General features: G+C 33.0%; 1 protein-coding gene and 1 long non-coding RNA gene across 7 annotated transcripts in view; one reads left to right on the top strand and one right to left on the bottom strand.

Moving 5' to 3' along the window:
- EZH2 (enhancer of zeste 2 polycomb repressive complex 2 subunit) overlaps positions 1-25,632 on the bottom strand; it is a 108,115-nt gene that overhangs the window by 15,088 nt on the left and 67,395 nt on the right. For 3 of the 6 annotated variants that reach the window (XM_023504959.2, XM_023504958.2, XM_023504956.2), the window contains exons 6-10: positions 11,356-11,472; positions 7,616-7,736; positions 5,808-5,948; positions 5,048-5,150; positions 628-806 (exon numbers count right to left, since the gene is read on the bottom strand). In XM_023504959.2, coding sequence (XP_023360727.1) covers positions 628-806; positions 5,048-5,150; positions 5,808-5,948; positions 7,616-7,736; positions 11,356-11,472 — 661 coding nt within the window. The remainder of the gene's footprint in view (positions 1-627; positions 807-5,047; positions 5,151-5,807; positions 5,949-7,615; positions 7,737-11,355; positions 11,473-25,632) is intronic. The other 3 variants (XM_012551116.3, XM_012551114.3, XM_003771727.4) reach the window with 1 other exon arrangement.
- Positions 7,725-15,375, top strand: LOC116419415. The gene is made up of 3 exons (XR_004229727.1): positions 7,725-11,207; positions 13,837-13,977; positions 14,997-15,375. It is a non-coding gene; the product is annotated as an uncharacterized LOC116419415 (long non-coding RNA).

A 25,632-nucleotide genomic window follows, 5' to 3' on the forward strand; every position in this document is an offset into this window, starting at 1 on the left:
GCCCCAACTACCCAGTGCATCAGAAAGGAAGCACTTAATAAAAGTCTTGAATTTAATTATCCAGTAATGCAAAATAATTAAGGCATTACTATATGTGCATGTACACTTTACTAAGGAGATCTAACATTTTTCAGGAAACAATGTCAATGTAAAAAAGACAGAATGTATCCAAACACCAGTTTTATAGGATCTCTCATTCAATATAATGCATTTCATGGAATCAGAAAGTGCTATAAACAAAGACCACTAAACTAGGACATAGCAATAATAGAATAGTACTTTACATTTATATTATGTCAATTTAAATATATATCTAATAATTTAACTATAATAATCTATAAACTATAATAATAATCTAACTATAAAAATATTAACATGGTATAAAAGTATTACTACAATTTCCAGTATATCAATGAAAAACTAGACTACATCAAATTAAGAATACATTTTAAATAATAAATATAAGATTAATTTAATCATAATTTACCATATTATATAATGTTGCATTTAATAATTTATTAATTTAACAAGATTAACTTATGATTGACTGGAAATTAATACTCCACTTTTTCCAATATGCATTAAATGTAAAGTTCCATAATAAAAAATAAGTAAACCAAAACGTACAATAATTGAACTTACGATGTAAGAAACAATCATATTTAAAGCAGCGCCTGCAGAAGAGTGTATGAAATGAGTGCAAGCTTTGCTCCCTCTGAACAGACTTGGCATTTGGTCCATCTATGTTTGGTGTACATTCAGGAGGAAGGGCTCCAGGAAGTTGCTGCTCTGTTAGTTCTTTATACCTAGTAATCAAAACAAAAGAGTATTTTTGGAAGCTAAATTCTTAAAATCATTTGGTCATTGCAGTTATCATTTCAGGACTTCTTTCACACACACACCACATAACTACAACTTAAAACTTAAACATGAAGAGAAAATTAACCTGAATTGCAATGATCAAGATTGCCCCCTGGGGTACATACATAATTATAGCTAAACTAATTTAAAAAAATAACTTTTAAAAAGAGAGATGGATTACTGGATAAGAGAATGACAAGAGGGGATAAATATCTGCAAATGAATATAATGTGAAAACAAATATGCATTTTTAAAAGTGAAATACAAATATCACATGTATTTAAATCTTTCCCTCCACTCACAGAGCTACCACTTTTAGGTCAGGTTGTCATCACCTCTCTGCTAGATTATTGCAACAATCTCCTAATTGGTCTTCTTGTTTAAAATCTCTCCTCATTTCAATTTATTTACTACATTGCTACAAAATTATTTTTCCCCAAGTGTAAATCTGACCACATCACTTCCCTATTCAATAAACTCCAGTGGTTGTCAAAGACCTATAGTCTCTGGAACTACAAACTTCTGTTTACTTTGTAAAGCCCTTCACAATCTTGTTCCACAATCTCATTGAATAAAACTCAATCATCTACATCATGGGAACCGGCAAAACTGGCGATCTCTGTTTCTTGAACACCACACTTCACCTCCAAATTCATTGCTTCTTCTCCTTACCTAGAATGTTACAAGCTCACCCCAGAGTCCTTTCTGCACTTTCTTCTTTCTACACAAAGCCTTTCCTGAGCCCTTCAACTTCTGGGAAGTTCTCAGTCTCTCAAACTATCTTTTTCTTTAATATATTTTATATATATATATATATATATATATATATATATATATATATATATATATATATATATATATATATATATATATATAAAATCCTTCATATATATGTATATGTATAAATGTGTGTATATACGTATGTATGTAATACTTCATAGCTCTTTATTCTGTGTACACACATAAAATACTGCTAACATGCAAGTATGTATATATATTACTTTCTTCATAATTTTTTGCATATCATATACTTGGATATTTTGATATTTGAAACATTTATGCAGTAAGAAAGTTTCTCTGAAGATCTGAAATGCAACTACATTAAGCTACATTAGACAATTTATCCAAACTCATTCTACCAGTATTCATATGGGGCCAACTATGGTGTCCTGCTATTCCACCTATTATCTTCACATAAAGCCAACCCAGTTTTTTCAATGCTCGTATGGAACCAGAGGAGATGCAGAAAGGACTCAAGATAGGAGATAGTGTAGTATACTGAAAAGAACACAATTTGGGTGTTAGAGGAACTGGATGAAAATCCAACCTCTGACACTTCCTATGCAGCCCTGGCCACATGATTTAATCTCCCTCAGCATCCTTATTTATAAAATGTGCAGACTAGACACATACCTCTGATACTCTGGTCAGAAGGGACAGGGCCTTAATTATTGATGATAAACAAAAAGAATTTAAATAAAAAAGGTGGTCATTGTCAACCATTATTGGCGGGTGATTACATTGCTATAGCACTATAAATAACTAATGTTCTATGAAAAATACTTTTGCATGTTATTCCCAGGCCAAGCTGAGATTCTTTGAGGGAGACCAACTCTAAGCAATAGCATGATAAAAGAATGTGTGAAGTAGCTCAGGTGGCTAAATGAGTGGGGAGAGGGCACAGAGAAATAAATGTAAGAAAAAATAGTCTTCTACTTCTTGGAAATTCTAATTCTAATTGGCTATTCAATATGATTCATGCTAACATTAACATTGCCTGAAAGCCTGTAAAAACCTTTTAACATCTAGAATTTATTTACACAACAAATCCTTAATTGGGCACTACTATATTCATGGTTATGTTCTAAATATTTCAAGAGATGAAAGAAGCCATAGTATCTCATAGTCTAATCAACAAACAAGTCATATGTGAAATTATGTAAAAAGAGAGGTACTATTCACTATGATTATTTAGCTCAGAAGAGTTCATGTTAACTTTGAAGATAAGGCTTTAGAAAGGAACTGATACTTTAGCTTGGTTTTGAAAAATAAGTGTAGTTGCAATATGTAAATATGGCTGGTTGGATTTTCCAGGTAAAAGAAAAATATAAATAAGCCAAAAGAAATAAAATAAAATATTAAATATTAAAAAAAAATTGTTGGGAACAGCAAATGATGCCAGTAGAAGAGTATAAAGACTGGGCAATGAGGTTGGAAAGGTAGACTAAAGCCAAATAAGAGAAAGTTTTCAATGTCAAATGAAGGAATTTATATTTAATTCAATAGAAAAGGGAAATCACTAACGGATTTTGAATAAATATTACATTAGAAAGATTAGCCCCAGTTCATAAGAGAGTGTTGGAAGAAGGAATGAGAGAATAGAAAAAAACAGAATAAGGCTGTTGGGCCTGATCTAGGGTACAATTGGGATGGAGAGAGAGAGACTAATGTGGGATATAAGAATAAAACAAAGCAGAGCACCTGATAGATGAAGTGAACTTGGATTAAAAAAAAAAAAAAGCGAGGACTAAAATAATCATACATAGCTTTAAGCCTGGATAACTGATTAGTAGGACAGATATGGCATTTATAGTCTCCTTTTTTCAAGAGGAAAAATTTCTTGGGGAGGAAAAATATAGCCTTGTATGAGGTGTTCCTAGAAATCTACAGACAAGCAACTAAACAGTCCTAAGGTTTGAAAGAACAGATTCTAAGAATGAGAGGAAATGGGTTTTTTTGGTTTGTTTTATGGATTCATTTGAGATATCTAATTCAAACCCAAATAATGGGAATGAGCCTGTAAAATAGCTTGTAAGATTATTGATATAATGATGAACAACAGAAGTCTTCAGGTACTAGATCTGAAAGTCCAAGCTGCAAGGAGGCTCTGTGTGTGTGTGTGTGTGTGTGTATTCAAATATAGAAACCTATATTGGTAGCCTTATTGCCTTATGGTCCCCTGTTCCATAGATAGACTCCCTGTAATGTCCTTGATCTTTCTTTGCTCTAATCTCCTTTTAATATATAGATTTGTTCTATTAGTCAAAGGGAAGACAGGATTACCTTTTTTTTTATTTTTTAAACCAATCTTAGAGAGGGTAAAGGATGGTTCAGATTACCGATTATCATCACTTAAATCCTCACAAAGACCAACAACTCACCATTTTAACTACTGTATCTATTTTAACTTGTGTCTATTGTAGGGATGGAGGAGGCAAGAAACAAATTAGCTGACAAAAAGGCTGAAATCAATCAAAAGTCTGAGAGAGAACTGGAAAAAGTCTCACTTTAATAAAAAATATTCGTAAGAAAAGGGAAGGAATATTTTGATCTAAAGAGCAGCAACTCTGAAAAAGGCCCTAGAGAAAAGATTTTGAGAAGTAGAACTAGCCACTAGAATATAAATGCCATAACATATCAAGGACCTGTAATTTTGAAGATTTGGGAGTATTCATTTGGGAAATGTCTATAATTTGTCTTTGAGACTTGTGTGAGGCTAGAAGAGATCAGGTACTTTGTTCAGGATTGAAAAGCAATTGAGTATGAGAGGCAGCATTTGAATTCAGGTCTTCCAGACTCTAGAGAAGCCCACTAATCCATAAATCAAGGCTGTTGGAAAGAAAGGGGAAATGTAGAGTTTCAAAGTTCCCAAAATAGTTGAGAAGGTATTAAATTAAACTTTTAGGTCTCATCCCAAGCTAGGCCGAGATGTGGAAGAGAAAGAAACTTCTACTGTACCCCCACTACACTTACCTCATTTCAACTTCATCAAGGCTAACAATCTTAAAACAAAATAAGGAAAATTAGATAGGTTTCATTTGGACATCCCCAAGAAACCATATCCTGTGAGGCAAATTGTTCAATCAAGAAAGAGGATACCAAGGGCAATAATAAAAATCTTTTTTTTAATTCCCATATAAGCTTATTACTTATCCTAAAAAAAAAAAAAAAAACCCAACCAGGATAAGGTCCTTCCATCTTTAACATGTATACATGTACATATATTTGTTTTATGAAACAAAAAGTAATGCAACAGAATTGCTAGTCAGCTGTCAGTTTCATTTTCAGAAGCCAAGAAACATCCCAAACACTATACTAAATAAGTACTTTACAAATAATATCTTATTTGACGAGTGACATGTTGTATTCAAGGCAAAGAGGCAACACCTCTAAAGAAAAATCTTACTTCTCCTTTAGTTCTTCTGCTGTTCCCTTATCAGGAAACATTGAGGAAATGGCTTCAAAAATCTTGTCAGAAGGAAATTTCCGAGGTGGGTGGCTTTCTTTATCTAAACAGGAATGAAAAACACATAAAAAAATTTCAATTGAACTAGTGAATTTTCTTCCCAGAGGGTTTAAATTCTCCAAATCAAAACTTAGACAAAAAACATTCATCAGGAGAGAATTTCTTTCAATTCTACATAATTACCATTTTTCTATAATAAATTCACAATGAATATAATGCAATAATGAATATGCAAAAGTAAAAAGAAATTGCATTTAAAGATTATTTGTCTATGAGGTATGCTAGAAGCAGCCTGAATTCTAAATTCCAGAATCTGAGTTTCCAGTCCCACCTCTGCCACCAGCTTTGTAATCAAAGGCAAGGCACTTCATGCTCTTAAAGCTTAGATTCCAAGAAACTGTAAAACAAATGAGTGGAAACTAAATGACAGACATGATACCTGGCAATAATCCAAAATTCTGGAGTTCTAGGATTCTCTGATAGTGCATTATTTAAGCTTAACCAACTAATAAAAAACTAAGTCAATGAGACCCAAGAGGGAGATTGTTAAGGAAGTTTTGGGGCTAGTATAAGGAGGATCCCAAAAATATCAGTACAGATATTAAGCACATAAAGATATAAATGAACATAACTATATCTGATTATATTATTTTGAAAGTATAGTGTAATAAAAAATATTTGAAGAATGTAATAAACATACCATCTCTGTTATCCTCTAAATCTTTTTGTTTTTCATCTCTCTCATCAGGATAATCTCCATCATCATCATCTTCATCATCACTGTACTGACCAAGAGCATTCACTAGCTCCACAAATATCTCATCATTTATAAACCCACATTCTGAAATCAATCACATTGAAATGTCAGGAAAGAAAATTTATTTTGAAACAAAAGGGTGTCAATTAAAACTAAAATGAAAATTACAAAGAAATCATTTATAATTATTTTCAAATGCAATCCAAGGTAAAACCCTCATGTTCTGTGACCTGTTCCCATTACCCCTGAGTTAAACATGGTACCAACATGGACTACCTGGGACAAGTCACCTATCACAATAAATTCTAGAGGTAGATTGTTTGAAGAAAGCCTATACTCAATGGTAACATTAACAACGTTATATTCTCCCAAGTCAATGCTACATTTTTAACAACCTTCTGGAGACACAATAACATAAAAACACCAATTTCTTTTTTCCTTTCTAAAACAACCAGCTCTCTCTCCCTCTCTTCCTTTTTTTTTTTTTAACCTGAGTACAAAACAGCCTTGTTTGACTTCAAAAAAAAATTCAAGAATCATGAAGGACTCATAGAATTTTCAGAAAACCCACAGAAGATTCCCAAATGCCTATTACATGTATTGTTTTCCAATGAATAAGGTCTTTCTAAAGAAAGAAAGAAAGACAGCACCTGAATAACAAATAGTTCACTCCACTTCTCTCACTGGTGAATTACTCCTGCCCCCATCCTCCATTTTATGGAAGAACTCAGGCCTGCCAAATTTCCTTCCACTCCAGGCTCTCCTTCAGACTTCTAGGTCTTCTAAACTATGGTCCCAATTGCCTTCTTCATCATTTCCACTGTTCCATCTCCCTCCTAACTTTTTAGTTTCCTTTTGCTTATGGTTTAAGAAATAAGCTACAGTAAGTCATGAACATGAGATAACTACAGATCTGGGATCTATAGCGAAGGTGTAAAAAATTTAAAAGGGGCAGAATTGGTGGAATTGTAAAACATGACCTGTTAAAGAAAATTGACCAGATACTAAGATTATAAGTTTGAAAGTTGACAAGGATGATGTAATGGTATTTTTCACAGGAGGGGTAAAGGGTAGTTTTTGATGTTGACACCAAAAAAAAAAAAATTTTTTTTTATTTATATTCCCATCTCTTAGTATAGTGCCAAGCATATAGTAAGCACTTAAATGTTAGTTTCCTTTCTTCCAAATACTTACAAATGCAAGTGGATTTCAGGCCTAGACCAGTGACGTGGACAAATGCTGACTCAACCAACATATAGACTATGGGCCTCATAGATAATTATCATTTCTTATCTAAACTTCTTACCCTATCTAGGACCTAGGAGAGCGTTCTATACTCAAGAAGGAATGTGCCAACTCTGAATTTGAAGGATCATCCTAGGATAAATTTACTAAATGATTTTACTAAATTCCACAAGCATTTGAGAAATAGGTAGCTAATTCATATACTATTTGACATTGTATTGCCCTCCTGAATAATTTCTAACATATTTATATATATAATTTATATCTATCCATCCTATTCCTGTCATTTAAGTTGAAAATATAATTCTCCATGTTTATAAATGAAGAAAATTGGACATAGCAAAGTGATATGGCCTCAGAGCATTTTCCCAGTATTTTTGTTTTTCAAGCAAAGAATGAATGATATAACTTCTTCAGAACCTCTTACCCACAGTTGCCATATGCTGAATGTACAAACTGCTCTACTATTTCTCAAAAGACTAAATATATCAGGGTACATAACTCACCTCTATCTCCATGTACTTTTCCATCATAATTTTTTATTAGTTCTTCAATGAAAGTTCCATCCTGATCAAGAACCTCATCCCCCATATAAGGAATGTTATGTAAAACTGTCTCATCTTCCACCTAAAAATAATTAAAACATTTAAAAGTCCAGTTTATTCAAAGTGGCAAAATAGAAAATCATTAAATGCTTCTTTCTTATAGGACATTATATGAACACAATTCTGGGGTTTATTCAAGTGTTATAATCCAAATCTTAAGTGGTAAAGCAAAAGATCTTTGTGCCACAAAGACAAAATTCTAAAAGAATTTTTTACTTGTCAACCAAGAATTATTGAGTAGCCCATTTTGGGAAAAGCACAGATGTAGATTCCATAGGAAGCTATAAATGAAAAACAGTTAATACATACATAGATATAAGTCCATACAAAGACAGAAGTATCATCTCTAAAAGAACTCCATAATAAAGATCTCCCTACTTTTAACTAATGACCTACTTTTTCCAAGTTTATATGATACAAAATACTAGTGCAACAAAAACAAAACAAAACAAACAAACAAACAAACAAAAAAACCCAGACAGTCCTTTAAAGTTTATGGTACCAGGATATCACCTATATATAAAACTATAGACTACTTACTTCAAAGTGAAGAAATAAACACTTTAGTATTAGGATAAGAGATGTGTATCAATTGAGTGAAGTTATTCAAGGAAAGTTGAATGAGGAATGTGACTTTGTAGCCAAGTTTAGAAGAAGGAGAGGGCTAAGGCTTAGCACAGGAATCAGGAGGAAGGGCACTTTGGGAAGGAAAAAAACACAATAAGAAGCAACTCATATGCAGAGGACAGAAGACAGTCTTTTTATGGATAGAGGAAAGTTCTCATCTGGGAAAAGCAAGAAATAAAGGTAATTTGATGAAGAGAACAATTGATAGAGGTCCTAGTTCCACATGTCTGAGTATTCTGGCTTGATGGAGAGAAAATGGGAAATGATATTCTGAGTGACAGTTAAAAAAACACACTTTCAGAAGACAGTTATGACTATGGTCATCTGTATGGTCCAACAGACAAGTTGGAGACCAGATAATAGACAGATTGACTAGATAGCTACAGTAAGTCATATGAACATGAGATAACTACAGATCTGGGATCTATAGCGAAGGTGTAAAAAATTTAAAAGGGGCAGAATTGGTGGAATTGTAAAATATGACCTGGTAAAGAAAATTGACTAGGTACTAAGATTATAAGTTTGAAAGTTGACAAGGATGATGTAATGGTATCTTTCACAGGAGGTAAAGGGTAGATGTTGACACATTAAAAAAAAAATCAAGCTTTTGCTATATCTCCCTTACAAGGGCTTTCAAATTTATATCAAAAATTCTGTTTTTTCTCTCTAATTCATTCCTTTTAACTAATCTGCTTTCTCTTAGAAATTTAATTTCTCTGGTTGAAAATTAGGATTGTAACATTTGACATAAAGTTATTACCTTTGCAAATAACTCTATCCCCTTGTATCAAAAACTTTTATTCTGCAGTAAAGGAAAAACAGCCTCACTATGTTAAGGGACAGAAAATATATGTGCTTTAAAATAACATTTCATTGCAACCTTGGAAACTGCTATGTCTTTCAGAATTAATTTCATAGAATATCTGAAAATATTACATCTTTTTTTCCCCTCCCCTTCACCAGATTCTGCTACAATCAAATTGAGATTCTAAAAACTGTTTCTGGAACAAATAATAAAACCTCATGTATTTGAATACCACAAATTCAACTTGAGGAAAAAAATGGGAAAATGTCTATACCTTTCTTTACTCTGCCACCTTTCTTTTATAAAGATAGTAACAGGAATTTTTTTTTTTACAAGAAAAATACAACTTAAAAGATGAGAAAAAGAAGGAATACATGTACAGGCACATACTATTTGATAATAAATATATAATGTTTTATAATATGCCAAACCTTAAATTATTTGATACTACCATTTGAGAGATATGCCTAAATTAAAGTATTCCTTCTATGGTTTGCTAGTTATCCTACTTAGCTATAAATATAGGCTCTTGCTACAATTTTGATTAAAATAACTAAAAAAAATTGCTAACTTTGTCAGAAAGTCAGTAAGTAACAACTGATTTGTACAAATAAAAAAATCTGTATAAACTACTTACAGGAACGTGAAGTCATAATTCAACATTTTTATAAAGCCCTATTTGCCTAATCTTTTAAGAAAACAGTTTAACAATCAGTTATTAATTACTAATGTAATACTGATTTAATAGTTTTAAGTTGAAAAGTTAGCTTATGCTGATATAATACTATTTAAGAAAAAAAATGATAAGCCAAAAAAATCAAAGACTAAATTTATTATCTCATTGAAAATGTGTTATTTCATCTTCAGGGATCCCTCCTTTCCTGACATATTCCTTAAGTAAGTGCTGGTTTTACAGATTAATATTTGAAAGAAAATTTGAAGACAGAGAAAAGTAAGATATCAGGGGAACTATTTTCAACCGCTTGATGAAAATAAAAACAAAACAGCTCTGAAATTACAAATTAAGTCCACAAGAAAATATGCTTTGAATATATTTTCCCTGAGATTCAGTTTACACATAACCTTTAAAATATATTGCTTGAATCAAGTGAAGCAACTCTATATAATAGGGAAAGTTGGCCTTTTTATATAGTCTTGCTCTAGTATAGTTAAAAAAAAAATTCCCCATAAGTATCTATAGATAAACAATTCAATTTTGTTCATTTCTGACTTTATTTTCATTTAACAAGAGTATCCATGCATCAAATTTACTTGTACTTTAATCTTTAAAAAGAAGTTAGTGGGTCTTAAATTTGAAATATTAAAGGAAATAATAGGCATTATAGTTATGGAACAAAAGTCTAGTTTTAGGGTAAAAACAACTTGGCTTCAAGTTCTCTGTGACAGATTCAGGCTTGGGAACCCAGACCTAGTCACTTAATTTCTCAGTATTTCCTTGAAATTCTCTTGAATAAATTGTAGAATAGTTTGACTCATCTTCCTTAATGGGAATGCTCTATACTGATGGAACCAAGTTTTAAAAAAAAGGAAGTTTTTAATCTTAGGCTAACTTGGGGGAAAAAAAATTAGTAAAAATGTACAAAACTAAAAGAAAGTACTATAAAGATGACGAGACACTAACAAGTATCTAATACACGATATGAACTGAGGTCGTCTTCACTCCAAATCCAGAACCTGTTATATACTATTCTTCAAATACTATCTAAATATTAACTACTTTATTAACTAAAATTAGAAATTCCTAATACAAACAGATATAATAACCAATTTTATGTTAAGACTGAAATATAATGATAGTGTGCTAAAGACGTATGTAGATTTAAATAACTAGCTTTAACTTTTTTCTAAGGTCAAGTTTGTGGTTTTTTTGGTAGGTATATTTTTCCAAGCCCTCATTAAGAAAATTATAAACATCAACAAGTTAAGAAAAGCCCTCAAAGAAACACCATTAGAGAGGAGTAACAACAAAAGGAAAAAAGTTGGAAATGGAGATTTAGGATGGACTTTTCTGTGAAACATACTGATCAATTCACAGTAGAGGTATGACTTTTTGGGGTCCTTTACTTGCCTAGTTCACCTTATAAAGAGAAAAATTATCTATACTTTATGTTCATATATATATATATATATATATATATATATATATAGCTTTACATTCCAAATAGATGAGATATAACATTTTACTTGCCATAAAATTCTGCTGCAGAGGAGACCAAGAATACATTATAGGTACTGAAGCAACAGCATTCAGAGTCTTTAAGGGGATGACTTGTTTTGGAAAATCCAAATCACTAGTCACAGAACACTAAAAGAGAAAAAAAATTAAATTTATTCTTTTAAAGATGTGTTAGAACTAAGTTAAAGCAAACCATCTATTAAAGCAAACCATCTATCATTATAACTATCATTTTTTTAAAATGCTGCTATATTAAATAATTTTGAAAAATAAATTAGTATCACTGGTAAGTTTCTTGAAAAAAAGGATTTTTAAAAATTGTTTACATAAAATGAAGAAAATCTAAGCCCTCAGGAAAAAAAAAACTATTTTCTTTCAAAATATTCACCAATCTTTCCCATACTTACCAATATCACAGCCTTTTTACATTTTATATTAACAACTCTTGCTCAAACCTAAAGATCATATCATGGCTATATTTCTGGATCATCAACATAATTGATCAATACAATGGAATAGTCCAAAAATATGTATAACACTTAAGACTTTTTATCTCTGCAAAAGGATTGGCATCCTCTCATCTCTTCTTTCATGTCTTATTTGTTCTTTATAATTTTGCAACATTCACTTTTGTTTTTATGGTATGGTTCTTTGTATTTACATTATTGTAGTCATTAGATATATTGTTTTCTTGGCTCTACTTCACTCAGCATCAGTTCATGGAGACTGTTTTTGAATTTATATTCATTAAATAAATCATTTTTTATAGTATAGTAATATTCTACTGTCTTCATGTATCCCTAAGCCATTCCCCAATTCCACAAATTATTTAAAAGAATGCAAATAAAGGTTTCAATATATTCCTTCCATAGCAGATTTTTAGAAAGGCACAGACAAGATTCACCCAGGATAAGAGGAAGTGGGTTGGTTGTGACCTATATCAATGAAATCTCAGACCTACTGAAATAATGAAGAATGGGATGGAATTTTAAAGTTTTTGTTGTAGTCATAAAAAAGTTATGCTCCCTATTTTTAAACAGTAGGTGAGTTTCATTTTTTGTTGTTGTCAAATTTTTTTAATGAGATTAAAAAAAAATTCTCACTCCTAGATTATCAAACCAATTCTACATCTACTTAAATATGTAATTTTAGGACCATGAATAAGGTTAACAATGAAGTGTTACCAGGAACTTTTTATTTCATTCCTAAAACATGAGTGATTAGGTCATTCCTCGTCTCAAGATGTGTCAGTGGCTCCCAGTTGCCACTGGGTAAAATACAAACTGCAAATTGTCATATAAATCTCTTCTAGCTCTCATCTCTACCCTTCAGGATAGAGGCACAATTCTCTTTGTTCCAAACAAACTGACCTATTAGCAAGTCCTGATTCACAATACCCCATCTCCCGCCTTAGTCTTTACACAGACTGCCCTCTATACCTCTTGGAATCCTCAACATTCTGCAACGCTAATTTCAAATACCTACCTCCTTCTACATGAAGTCTTTCTCTCCTTGCTTAGTGTCCTCCCTGAAACTACTTTGTATTTATTTTGTACATATCTTATATTTACTTATCTAAGTACATGCTGATTCTCCCCAGTAGAACATATGCTCCTTTGTTTCCATCTTTCTATCTCCAGTCTGCATTTCAGTGCCTCCTACATAAGCAGGCTCTTAATAATTGTCTATTAAATTGACCTGAACTTACTAAAGTAGAATTCTGCTTTAATTTAACTAGCACCTGGAAACATCTAAAATTTTCCAGCAATTTTTTTTCTCTGAAAATATAACATCCCTGATTTATACTAAAAATAATCTCACTCAAAGAAAGACCTAGGAAGATTTTTCATTCCATAAATCTTCATAAAATATCACTTAATCAGATCCTACTGTTTCTATGAAAACATTATGGAAAAATTATCCACTTCCAGGTTCCTTCTGAAGAAGAAAAATTGTGCTGTATAACTTATACAGGCCTAGGGTGGTGAGGGAATCTGTAAATGCTAGAGGTACTAACAGTGAAGTATAAACAAAACTTACTGATAGTTTAGTAGGATTTCTCCAAAGACAGAGAGAATTATCCCATGCCCATTAAACAAATAACTATGTGGCTGAAACACTGGGAATCAGGAAAGCCAAAGTGAAAATAGGAGTTGTAAAAGCAAAGAGTCTAAGCAGTAGAATCTAAGCCAAAATTGTTTTATGGCAGTTCAAGGGAAGATCAGGACACAGCCCAACAGATCTCAAAGGAATATACCTAAGAGACATAGCTGGGCTGTCTTTATAACAAAAAGAACTATCAAGACAAAAGAAAAAGTCAGCAGGAAGTCATGCAGAATCTGCTTTTTTTTTTTTAAACCTAGTTTACATATTCCCACAGTTTCTATCAACTCAAATCTAATTCCATTTCTTAAAAAAAAGAAAAGGAAAAAAAAAAAACCACCACATTATCCACAAGTCACTAAATAGCAACTCTGTCTTTTGGGTTAACAGGTGACAACCACTAGGAAGACTGAGAGAATGTTCTTCAGGAGTACTGTCTGAGGAAACAGGAGTACATAGACTGGAGAAGAGAGAGGAATGTATGGAAAAAAATGATCAGAAACTGAGACGTGAGAGAGCTTTCCAGAAATGGTAAATAATCAAAAGTTGTTATAGCTAGAAAATATATTTTTCAGATTGAAAACAGCTGTAATCTCTATGGTTTTCAAGGTTTTCCATAAAAAATTGGAAGGGGAGTTAAGGAAACGAGGAATCACCTGCTAGACACAATGGTATGACCTAGCATTCTAAGTTTTGAATTTAAGGAAAATGTGTTCTTGATAATGAATTAAAAACTGAAAGTCTAGCCCACACTAAAGAAAACCCACAGGCTTAAAGCTGGAAAAAAACACAGGTACTATTAGAATAAATCATACTCCCTTACTCTTTTGTTCTGCCAGTTTGTATTTATAAAGAAGGTAAAGTAAGGAAAGCATACAGGAGTAACTGATATGGGCTAAGTTAAATCCTAGGGAATGACCGTCCAACAATTTTCTCAGGAAGTACAAGGTAGTGTAAAGTTTAGTTCTAGGACAAAGCAACACCTACCTTTGAAAAAGAGCATCTTTTGGTCCAGGGACAACATATCATTATCAATATCATCAAGCATATAATTAAGCATTTACTAAGTGCCAGGCACTGTACTAAGCAATCAAGATACAAAGGTAAAAACTGATCCCTGCCTTCAAGAAGCTTACATTCTAATGGAAGAGACAATTATGTAAACACAATATATATAATGTGTAAACTACAGGTAATTACATTTTCTCCTTTCAAACTGTGTTGTGATTTCTAACTCTAGATTCTCAATAGCCTTTTAATCAAGGACTGTCTGCTCATTTGTTAGTTCACTAAAAGAATCACCAAATTTCATTTTTGGTCCTCAAAGGCCCTCACTTAGGGCAAACTGTATACCTGAATACAAATCTTTTCTCCCATAACCTCAACAGATGCTGCTAATTGCTAGACTGTTAAGCAGTCATTGCTAGAAGATGTCCAGTGTAGGGATACTTTCCTAACTCCTGAGATAGTCTATTTATAATCTTTTATACAGATAAAATTTATTTATGTCACTCTGAAACTTCTCCTTCTGCTCCTTGCCCTTATCCCAGAAGAGGCCCAGAACAAATAAGGTGATGCTAACCAACAAGGAGGTTGGAGTCCTGATGCTATTACTACCTACGTGACCTTGAGCAAGACACTTACTTTCAGCTTCTTGATCTACAAAATTAAAGGACTGGACTAAATAACAAGTCTAAATTTCAGGTTGGAGAGAAAATACTTTTATTTATTTTCTTAGCCTAAAGACTGCTCTAATGAACTTAGGAAAACATTACCTGACTATCTTTCCTTTATTTTGTAGCATTTATTCATAAATGCCTTAAGGTGTTTACTAAATCTAGGTTACATTTCTTTCTGTGATTAATGATTTCTTTATTGATTTATCTGCTTATTATATTTAAGATCTTTGATTTCTCTTCTTCCTAAGATCTTTAGTAATTTCAGTCTTTTTTTTTCTTTCTTCCTTATTTTCCCTCTATTACTCACTTTCTATGTCTCTGATTTTGTTTTGTTTTATAACTTTCTTTTGGATTCTAGACATCCAAAATCATGTAGATAGCTGAAGCTTCTTTATCTCTGGCTCACAATTTCTATTTTGGACAAGTAGGAAAAATCAAGAGGATCAAAAAAAATGTCTAGTCCCCTCATTTATCAAATGGCCTAACCGTCTTCTCAAAGGCCTTAGAAGTTGCTGCAGCCTAAAAAATCCCTATCCCTGATCCATTCTCAAGACATCAACTTTTTAAAACTCTTAAGATTACGAAAGAAATTCAGAACCCTGCCATCCAATAAATGAACTCTTTCCCTATCCCCAAATATTAATCTTTTGCTTAATTTCCAGTGAGAGAGAACTCATTATTTCATGAAGTAAGCCATTCTATTTTTGGACACCCAATAATTGGACTTTCCTTATGTGGGGTCAAATATCTTCCAACATATTCCTAGTTCTGCCCCCTTAGGCCACCTTTCAAATATGTGACAATTTTTGAGTTTTCACTAAGACATTTCTCCAGTTAAAGATCTTCAGTTTTTAAACTATTTTTTATGATAGTCTTCCAATCCCTCACATGCTAATTATCTTTCCTAAGTACCTTGACAATTGTGGCCCTCCTCCTTTTCAGATGATGCCCATAAGTTAACACCCCAGTTGTAGTCTGACCTTTACAGAGGTCAACCTCATTATCCTATACTTATATTAATAGCAAGTAAAATCAGATTAGGATTTTTTGGCAAACTCATAACATTCTTTATTCATATTCGGCTACCCTGCCTTGCCCCAATGCAATAAACTAAAATTAAATTCTTGTACAATTGGCTTTTTAGCCTGGAGGTCAGTCTGTACATTCATCCTTGTCAATTTCATCTTGTTTCCACTCATAACTCCAACTAAAGCTTTCTGGAATCTGATTCTACCATCTTAATACAACAACTAATCTTCCTAGAACCAATCATCTATAAATGTGATAAATCTCATATCTCTCATTTGATTTTGGAGCTAAATTGCTCTGGTGAATGAAAGTAGTTACTTAACCCACTACATTTTGCCAGTGTTTTAAATCCATCCAGCAACAAACACCCCGGAAACTAGGGCATACTAGGGCATCTAAAGATATGCCCTGTTCCCATTTAAATACTCTTATGTTCCTGCAAACTGTTTTTCACTTTTTGCTATTGAAATTATACTGCACTCAGTATTCCACTGTTACTTGAAAAGGCTTCACAACTGAATATCCAGACAACTTCACTCACTCTCAGTGATTTCTCATGCCCTTTCCATGGCTATCATTTCCCCTAACTGTCCTGTCTCTTATTAAAATGTAAGGAAGCTTACATTATAATAGCAACTATATAAATTTTGAATGTTATCCCTAATAATTAGCATAGTGCCTAGAATAAGGTGCTTTACTGCTTTTCATTCATACATTCATTCACCTATGTTTTAAAATCATTAATAAAAATTCTGAACTACTTTTAATAGGCCAATAATAAAATAAGGACTGAATCCAGTAGTATAGTCTTTTATTATTATTATATAGCTTTTTATTTACAAGATATATGCATAGGTAATTTTTCAGCATTGACCCTTGTAAAACCTTCTGTTCCAAAATTTCCCCTCCTTCCCCTCCCCCTCCCTAGATGGCAGGTAGACCAATACTTGTTAAATATGTTCAAGTATATGTTAAGTACAATATATGTATACCTATCCATACAATTATTTTGCTGCACAAGAAAAGTCAGACTTAGAAATAAGGTAAAATTAACCTGAGAAGGAAATCAAAAATGTAAGCAGACAAAAACAGGGATTAGAAATGCTATGTAGTGGTTCACACTCATTTCCCAGAGTTCTTTAGCTGGGTGTAGCTGGTTCTCTTCATTATTGAACAAATGGAACTGATTTAGTTCATCTCATTGTTGAAGAGAGCCACGTTCATCAGAATTGATCATCATATAGTATCGTTGTTGAAGAATATAATGATCTCCTGGTCCTGCTCATTTCACTCAGCATCAGTTCATGTAGGTCTCTCCAGGCCTTTCTGAAATCATCCTGCTGGTCATTTTCTTCAGAACAATAATATTCCTTAACATTCATATATCACAATTTATTCAGCCATTCTCCAATTGATGAGCATCTATTCAATTCCCAGTTTCTGGCCACTACAAAGAGGGCTGCCACAAACATTCTTGCACATACGGGTCTTTTCCCCTTCTTTAAGATCTCTTTGGAATATAAGCCCAATAGTAGCACTACTAGATCAAAGAGTATGCACATTTTGATAACTTTTTGAGCATAGTTCCAAACTGCTCTCCAGAATGGTTGGATGTATTCACAATTCCACCACAATGTATCAGTGCCCCAGTTTTCCCATATCCCCCCAACATTCAGCATCATCTTTTCCTGTCATCCTAGCCAATCTGAGAGGTATGTAGTGGTATCTCAGAGTTGTCTCATTTGCATTTCTCTGATTAATAATGACATGGAGCATCTTTTCAGATGGGTAGAAATAGTTTCAATTTCTTTATCTGAAAATTGTCTGTTCATATCCTTTGACCAATTGGAGAATGACTTGACTTCTTATAAATTAGAGTCAATACTCTATATATTTTGGAAATGAGGCCTTTATCAGAACCTTTGACTGTAAAAAATGTTTCCCCAATTTATTGTATCCCTTCTTATCTTGTCTGCAATGTTTTGTTTGTTTGTACAAAAGCTTTTTAATTTGATATAATCAAAATTTTCTATTTTGTGATCAATAATGATCTCTAGTTCTTTTTTGGTCACAAATTCCTTCCTCCTCCACAGGTCTGAGAGGTAAATTATCCTGTATTCTTCTAATTTATTTATAATCTCATTCTTTATGCTTAGATCATGAACCCCTTTGGATCTTATCTTGGCGTACAGTGCTAAGTGTGGGTCAATGCCTAGTTTCTGCCATATTAATTTCCAATTTTCCCAGAAGTTTTTGTCAAATAGTGAATTCTTGTCCCAAAAATGGTTGGGGTCTCTAGGTTTGTCAAACACTGGATTATTAGAGTTATTGACTATTTTGTCCTGTGAACCTAACCTATTCCACTGATCAACTAGTCTATTTCTTAGCCAATACCAAATGGTTTTGGTGACTGCTGCTTTATAATGTAGTTTTAGATCTGGTACAGCTAAGCCACCTTCATTTGATTTTTTTTTTCATCAGTTCCCTTGAAAATCTTGACCTTTTGTTTTTCCAGATGAATTTTGTTATTTTTTCTAGGTCATTAAAATAGTTTTTTGGGAGTCTGATTGGTATAGCACTAAATAAATAGAGTAGTTTAGGTAGTATTGTCATCTTTATTATATTTGCTGAGCAAGATCTTTTAATCAATACCTCCATCAATACAGGAAACTCAGATTCATGTAACTAGGGTGCCTCATTAAAGATCCATAATCAGTCCCCTAGGACAAGACAGGCATTTTCTGACAAAGGAAGAGCTCTACCAGAACAGCAAACAGGGTAATGGAAAGATGGAAAGCTGAAGCTAGTAAAGTGGAAAGAGATCAAATAAAGCAAAACAGAAGATAATCTCTCAAACCTTGGACATAAGGACACTAGAAAGTATTCCAGCCTTCCAGGTAACAAATGTATTAAGTTTCCAAGGAACCAAAGGTATTCTGAGAAAACTCCCTTTCTTAGAAGTAATGGGGAAGCCCTGAACCCTTAATGTACCTATGGGAGAATAATAATGATATGAAAACAACAATAATGACCAAAAATCAAACAAACCCAAAAAAATAAAATAAAAAACCCAAAACCCTGCTCTTTCCAAAATGAAGATAAGAAAGTAAACTACCAAAAGTCAGGATGGCTTGACAGGGGAAACTTGGTTCAGTAGGGTTACCAATAATTTTCAGGGGAAAAAAGTCATTCCTAAGTGCAAATATTCATGTATTCTATTTGACTTAAAAAAAAAAAAAAAGGCAATTATTCTCCTTTAACTCTGCAGGCTCTGACTCTACTGATCATTGTATCTCCTCTTCGATACTCTCTTTTCTCTAGGTTTTCTGGACATCACTCTATCCTGGTTTTTCTCCTCTCTGACCACCCCTTCTTTTTCCATTATTGAATCATCCCCTAACCATAGCTCCACAGGTTCCTCAGGGTTCTATCTTGTGCCCTTTTTCCCCCTCCTACTTGATCCCATTAGCTCTCATGGATTTAATTATCATTTCTATACTGATTCTCAAATCTACCCATCTTGCTCCAATGTCTCTGCTGATATCTACTCTCTCGTTTCCAACTGCCTTTTAGGCATCTTAAACTGGATGTCCAGTAGACACCTTAAACTCAATATGACAAAAAAAAAAAAAAAAAAAAAAAAAGATGAATATTCCTTCCTTCTACCTTTACCACTACAGTAGAGAGTTAACACCACCATTCTCCCAGTCCTTGAAGCTTGCAACCTAAGAATCATCTTGGATTCTTCACTACCTTTCACTTATATCCAAACTGTTACCAAGATCTATAGATTTCATTTTTGCAACAAATCCCAAAGACACACTCCCACATAATACTGCCACTATTCTAATACAGGCTCTCATCACCTCATCCTTTACCACAATAGCCTGTTGGTGGGTTGGTCTGCCTCAAAACTCTTAGTAAGCCATTACAAGTGATTTTTCTAAAATGTGAGTCTAATTGTGTCAATCCTTTTTAAAACAAATTCCAAGTGGCTTCCTACAGCTTCCAGAAGCAAATACAAAATGCTCTATTTGGTATTCAAAGTCGTTCATAACCTACCCCTCTCCCATCTTACCACTCTTCTTACATCTTAGTCCTCTCCATATACTTTTCAACCCAGTGACACTGCCTGACTATTCCATGAGCAAGTCATTCCATCTATAGACTGCAGGAATTTTCTCTGGCTGTTCCCTATGCCTGAAATGCTTTTCCTCCTGACTCCTATTGCTAACTTTTCCTCGCTTTCTTTAAGTCCTTTCTAAAATCCTTCCTTCTACAAGAAGCCTTTCCCAATTCCTCTTAATTCTAATACCTTCTCTCTTTTTAATTACTTCCTTTTTATCCTGCTTATAGATTGCTTTTTTGTTCATTTATTTCCATGTTTTCTCCATCAGATTGTAAGCTCCTTAAGAACAGGGACTGGCTTTTGCTTATTTATATACCTAACAGTTGTAAGAGGTACTTATTTAATAATAAATGTTTCATTGACTGTCATGTCAAAAAAGGCTTTTAAAATGATATCAGAAATGATAGGAAGGAAATTATGAAACCAGAAAATCTGAGTACAATCAGTATGAAAGTGAGGGACCCTATTTATTTAAAAAAAAAAAAAAAGTGAGGGATAGGGAGAGAAACAAAAGGAAAGTGCATAAGAAAGTGAACCACCTGAAAGCAAGATTATCTGATGAAGGATAAGTTAGGGGTGCAGGGGGACTCTGAGAAAGAAATATGTTAACCAAAAGGAAGACAGTCAAAGCTAAAAACAGAAGCAAGGCAGTGTGTCACTGTGAGCAGCAGGACTTCGGGGAGAATGAGAGAAAAGGATCTCGCTTCATCATAAAGAGCTTTAACTTATGATAAGGAACTGAAGAGGAAATGTAGGAAATGAACCTGGAAATGACTAAAAATTTAATCACTATATTAAATTCAATTTGACAGATCAACAAGAATGCATACATATATATAATTTCCATAAATACATGTTATACTGCATTTCCCCTTAATCATCTGACTAATTAGGTTGAGGGAACAATGGAAAATGAGTATCAAATTGAAGGGGAAAAGTAGATCTCAGGTTTGTGGGTTTTTTAAGAAAAATATTTGAATTTCCTAGCTGAAAAAGAAAAACATCTGTCCAACCTGGAAAATTAGAATTTATGATTCACAAAATAATTGCCATAATTCTTTAAAAGTTTCAACGACTCAAAAGAATAGCTAGAAAAGAAATATCTATATAGGTTTATGAATTGGGGCAAGTAGGTGGAACTGTGGATAGAGTGCCCAATCTGGAATCGAGAAGATTAGAGTTCAAATGTGACTTCAGACACTTACTAGCTGAGTGGGAACTAGGTACTTAACCCCATTTTTCCTCAGTTTTCTCATCTGTAAAATGCTACGGAGAAGGAAATGACAAACCATTCTAATACCTTTGGCATGAAAACCCCAAATGGAATCATAAAGAGCAAGACAAGACAAACAAATAAGCAACAGCAGAGCTTTAGAAAATGTTCTTACTAGTTAGCTGCAGACAAATTAATTAGTTTCATCCTCACCTCAGAAATTTTATTTCATCATTCTCCCTTTCAAAAACATTAATTTAAGGACCATTAAAAAAACATTCTAATTAAGAAAAAATAATGCAGACCTTTTAGTCTTAACTTGGTACACTTGATTAACTCAACAAAGACACCACTAATTACTATCCTAGATTTAAAAACAATTAAGCTATCAATTTAGAATCCACTAAAAGCTGTAAGTTTACTAACAAATTTCTTACATCCCTTTTGGAAGATCATTTTTTATTCTGAATCTGTACATCACCAACCAAAAAATTCAAATTTATAAAAATTTACATAATAATAATATAAATAATAATAATAATAAATATAATAATAAATACCAAATTATTTAAAATGTTTTTAAAGTGCATATTAAATTAAAACCAGTAATTGAAAACTGTCCCTATTGGCCTACATGTCCCTATTTTATATCTCTTCTGTGTTGGATCTCACTATATTGTTCTTTCATAATAATACACTTTTGTTTTCTGTACTGTCCATTCTATCCACATTTATCTGTCATGTACATATCATTACATTAATGTAAAACAATTTACTTGGCAATTTTCACAGATAGGTTATTGTTCTGTTTCCACTTTACTGAGGCTATTTATAATGCTTCAGTAAATAGTTTTTTTTTTTTCTTTTAATAATAACTTTAAGATATAATGGTGGGAAGATAAAGGACATGATCAGGTTAAATTTTACTACATATCACTCTACTATTTTTAAAAAGTTTGAACCAATTCAAAGCCGCATAACAGTTTGCCAATGTTCCCACAGCTTTACCAACATTAAATAGTCTTTACTACATTTGACAAATTAATGAGTATAAATTCAGTTATTTCAAATCAAACTGCTCTGATTGCTAAAGAATGTGAAAATGTTAAGATACTAACCCTAACCTTAAATTTGTGTTTCTTCATTGAACTATTATTTAATATCCATTATTGCTTAATAAATGCTGGTTCAAAAGACTGGCATCTCCTCTCTACTAACATTTTAACTCCTTCTCCCAGAAGTGTGGTTACTACTGCATAAGAGTTAACATCCCGCTCAAACCATTTTCCTAAGAAAAGCCTATCCCCCTACAGCCTAATACCTGCCAGGTATTAAGTTAGAGCTGGAGAAATAAAGGAGAGTGAAGGGATGGGGGACAAAAAGGCAGTCAGCCTAATGAGGGAAGACATAAGAAAGCTGGGGGAAAGGAGGTTAGAAAGGAAGGGGAAAGCATTATCATGATCTTAGAATCAAACCAAGTAGTATATACGATGGCAAATGAAGAAAGGGCTGAGACTTTTAACCCTTTATGAAGGAAAGTTATGTGAAGGAAGCAAAAGGCAGAGGGATAGCAACAGTGGATAAGAGTGCTAGGTCTGGAGTCAGGAAGACTAATTTTCCTGAGTTCAAATCTGGCCTTAGACACTAACTGTATGACATTGGTCAAGTCCCTTAATCCTGTTTGCCCTCAGTTTACAAATGATCTGGAGAAAGACATGATAAACCATTCCATTATCTTTGCCAAGAAAACCCAAATGGGGTCATGAAAAGTCACAGTTAAAATTTAGTACTGAACAAAAACAATCAAAGGGGCAAAAGCATGAGGTTACTGATGGGTTTTTTTCAGAAGTCTGGAAAAAGTTTAAGGGAGAAATTGTTTCTTTAATGATTCTAAAGAAACTAAAGGGAGGTTTTTAATATGCTTCCACAATGCTATCAAATTTTTCCAATAATATTTATTGAATAATGTCCTTGTTTCCAATATTTTAAAGCCTTGGATCTATTAAACACTCATCTAATGTGGGTCTTTGATTTTAATTCTGGACTACTATTGCTGTTCCATTAATCTGCTTTTTCTTTTATCTAGTACCAGATAAGTTTGATAATTATCACTTTGTAGAACTTTAATCTTGAAGTACAATTTCTTTTCTCATTTTATTACTTTTATAATTCTCTGTTAGAATCCTAGTGTTAACTCAATGGAATTGATACAATGCTTATTGGTTCACACATTAGAGCAAATCCTTACAAGATGTTGTCACTAATATTGATAGAAACAGTGCTTAAGTTAACACCTTTGAGAGTTCACACATTAGTTCACACGTTTGGGAGATTTCAAGGTTCAGTATGAGATATCCAAATTCATACCTCCGGTAATCCCACTCTCAGAGGAGGAGTCAACTTTTGAGTTTACACCTCTAAAAGAGCATAAAAACAGCTGAGCTCAGTCAGGAGAGTTCAGTTGAAAAGAATGAGAGGGGAGCGTCAATTGGAGATTGAGAAGCCATAAGTCAGAGTTGAGCTAGAGGCAGAAGCTGGAAGAGCTAAAAGACAAGCTGCAAAAGCTCTTGGAACCAAGGAGGGAGATAGGCCTCTAAGAAAGCTACCCGGGCCCAAGGAAAGAGACAGGACTTGGAAGGAGAAAATAAACGTTTGGATTTTAATAGCTGGCTGCATTTGGGGTGATTATTACGTTGAACTGAAACCAAGGCTGCCTCCAGAAACCTCCCCAAGAAACCTGCTCCCAGAGAGAATGATCATATTATACAAAAGAAGAGAACACTACAATTCTCCTTGATATTTTTTCTGTTCTTCCATATAAATGTAATCCCTTTTTCTAATTCAGTAAAGTTTCTACTTGCACTTTCTTTAGCAATGCATTAACTATATTAATCTGGGTAGTATTATTATCATTTTGACAATATTGTTTCAAGCTAGCCAGGTACATTAGAAATCTCTTCAGTTAATTTTTCTTTTCTGTTAAAATTGTTTCAGAATTATGTCTATGTAGACTTCATTAATCATACGATGTTAATGCTCAAATAATTGATATATTTTCAAGAAAGAGGTTTGTTTTTTTGGTTTTTTAAATCAATTTCTCCAGGCATTTGTTTCTGATAGTAATGCTGGTATTCTACCTGGGTTTACCAGATCTTTTGTTTTGAAGCCATTTATTACCTCAATTTTTGTTGATTTTCTCAAATTTTTAAAATATTCCAACATATCAGTTGTAAAGAGCTACTTATTTTTGCCAACGTGGTTCCCTTAATTTATGTTCCTTGCTTTATTGCTACACCACATAAAAAAATAATTGTGACAAGAGGCAGCGCACCTTACTGGGAATATTTCCTAGGTTTTTTTTTTTTTTTTTTTTTTTTTTAAATAAGAGATAATACTAGCTCTTGGTTTCACATAAATACTGTGTTTTATCATGTTAAAGAAAAATCTTTCTAGTTCTATATTTCTAAGTATTTAAACATAAAAATTGTATATTATTAAAGGTGATTTCAGCACATGATATAACCATGTTTTGTGGACTTACATTAAGAATCTACAATCTATTAAGGCTACAAAAGTGAAAGATCCTACCCTCAAAAAACTTCCATCCCATTGAGGAAGATAACACACATAAAAATATACATGGAAATGGGGAGAGGGATAGTATTAGCAACTGGGAGAATTTTTAAAGGCTTTCTCTTAAAAGGGGAATTGAGCCAATTTTTAGTGAAAACTAAAAATTATGAAGGACACCTAAGTGGCACAGTGAATAGAATGCCAGTCCTGGACTCTGGAACACTTAAGTTCAAATAAAGCATCAGATACTTATTAGCTATGAGACCCGAGGCAATCTACTTATTGCGGCAATCTGCCACAATTCCTCATCTGTAAAATGAGCTGAAGAAAATGACAAACCATGACAGTATTTTTTGCCAAGAAACTGCTCCTCCTCCCTAAAAGGGGGTCCAACTCATAATGACTAAACAACAAAAGGGATTTTTAAAAGTAGATATAATGATTAATATGATTGTACATATATAACCTATGTCAGATTGTTTGGTCTCTTGGGAATGGGGAGGAAAGGAAAGGAAAAAATTAGGAATTCAAAATCTTACAAAAGTGAATGCTGAAAACTATCT

Source organism: Sarcophilus harrisii, chromosome 5 (assembly GCF_902635505.1).
Source record: "Sarcophilus harrisii chromosome 5, mSarHar1.11, whole genome shotgun sequence".
NCBI lineage: Eukaryota > Metazoa > Chordata > Mammalia > Dasyuromorphia > Dasyuridae > Sarcophilus > Sarcophilus harrisii.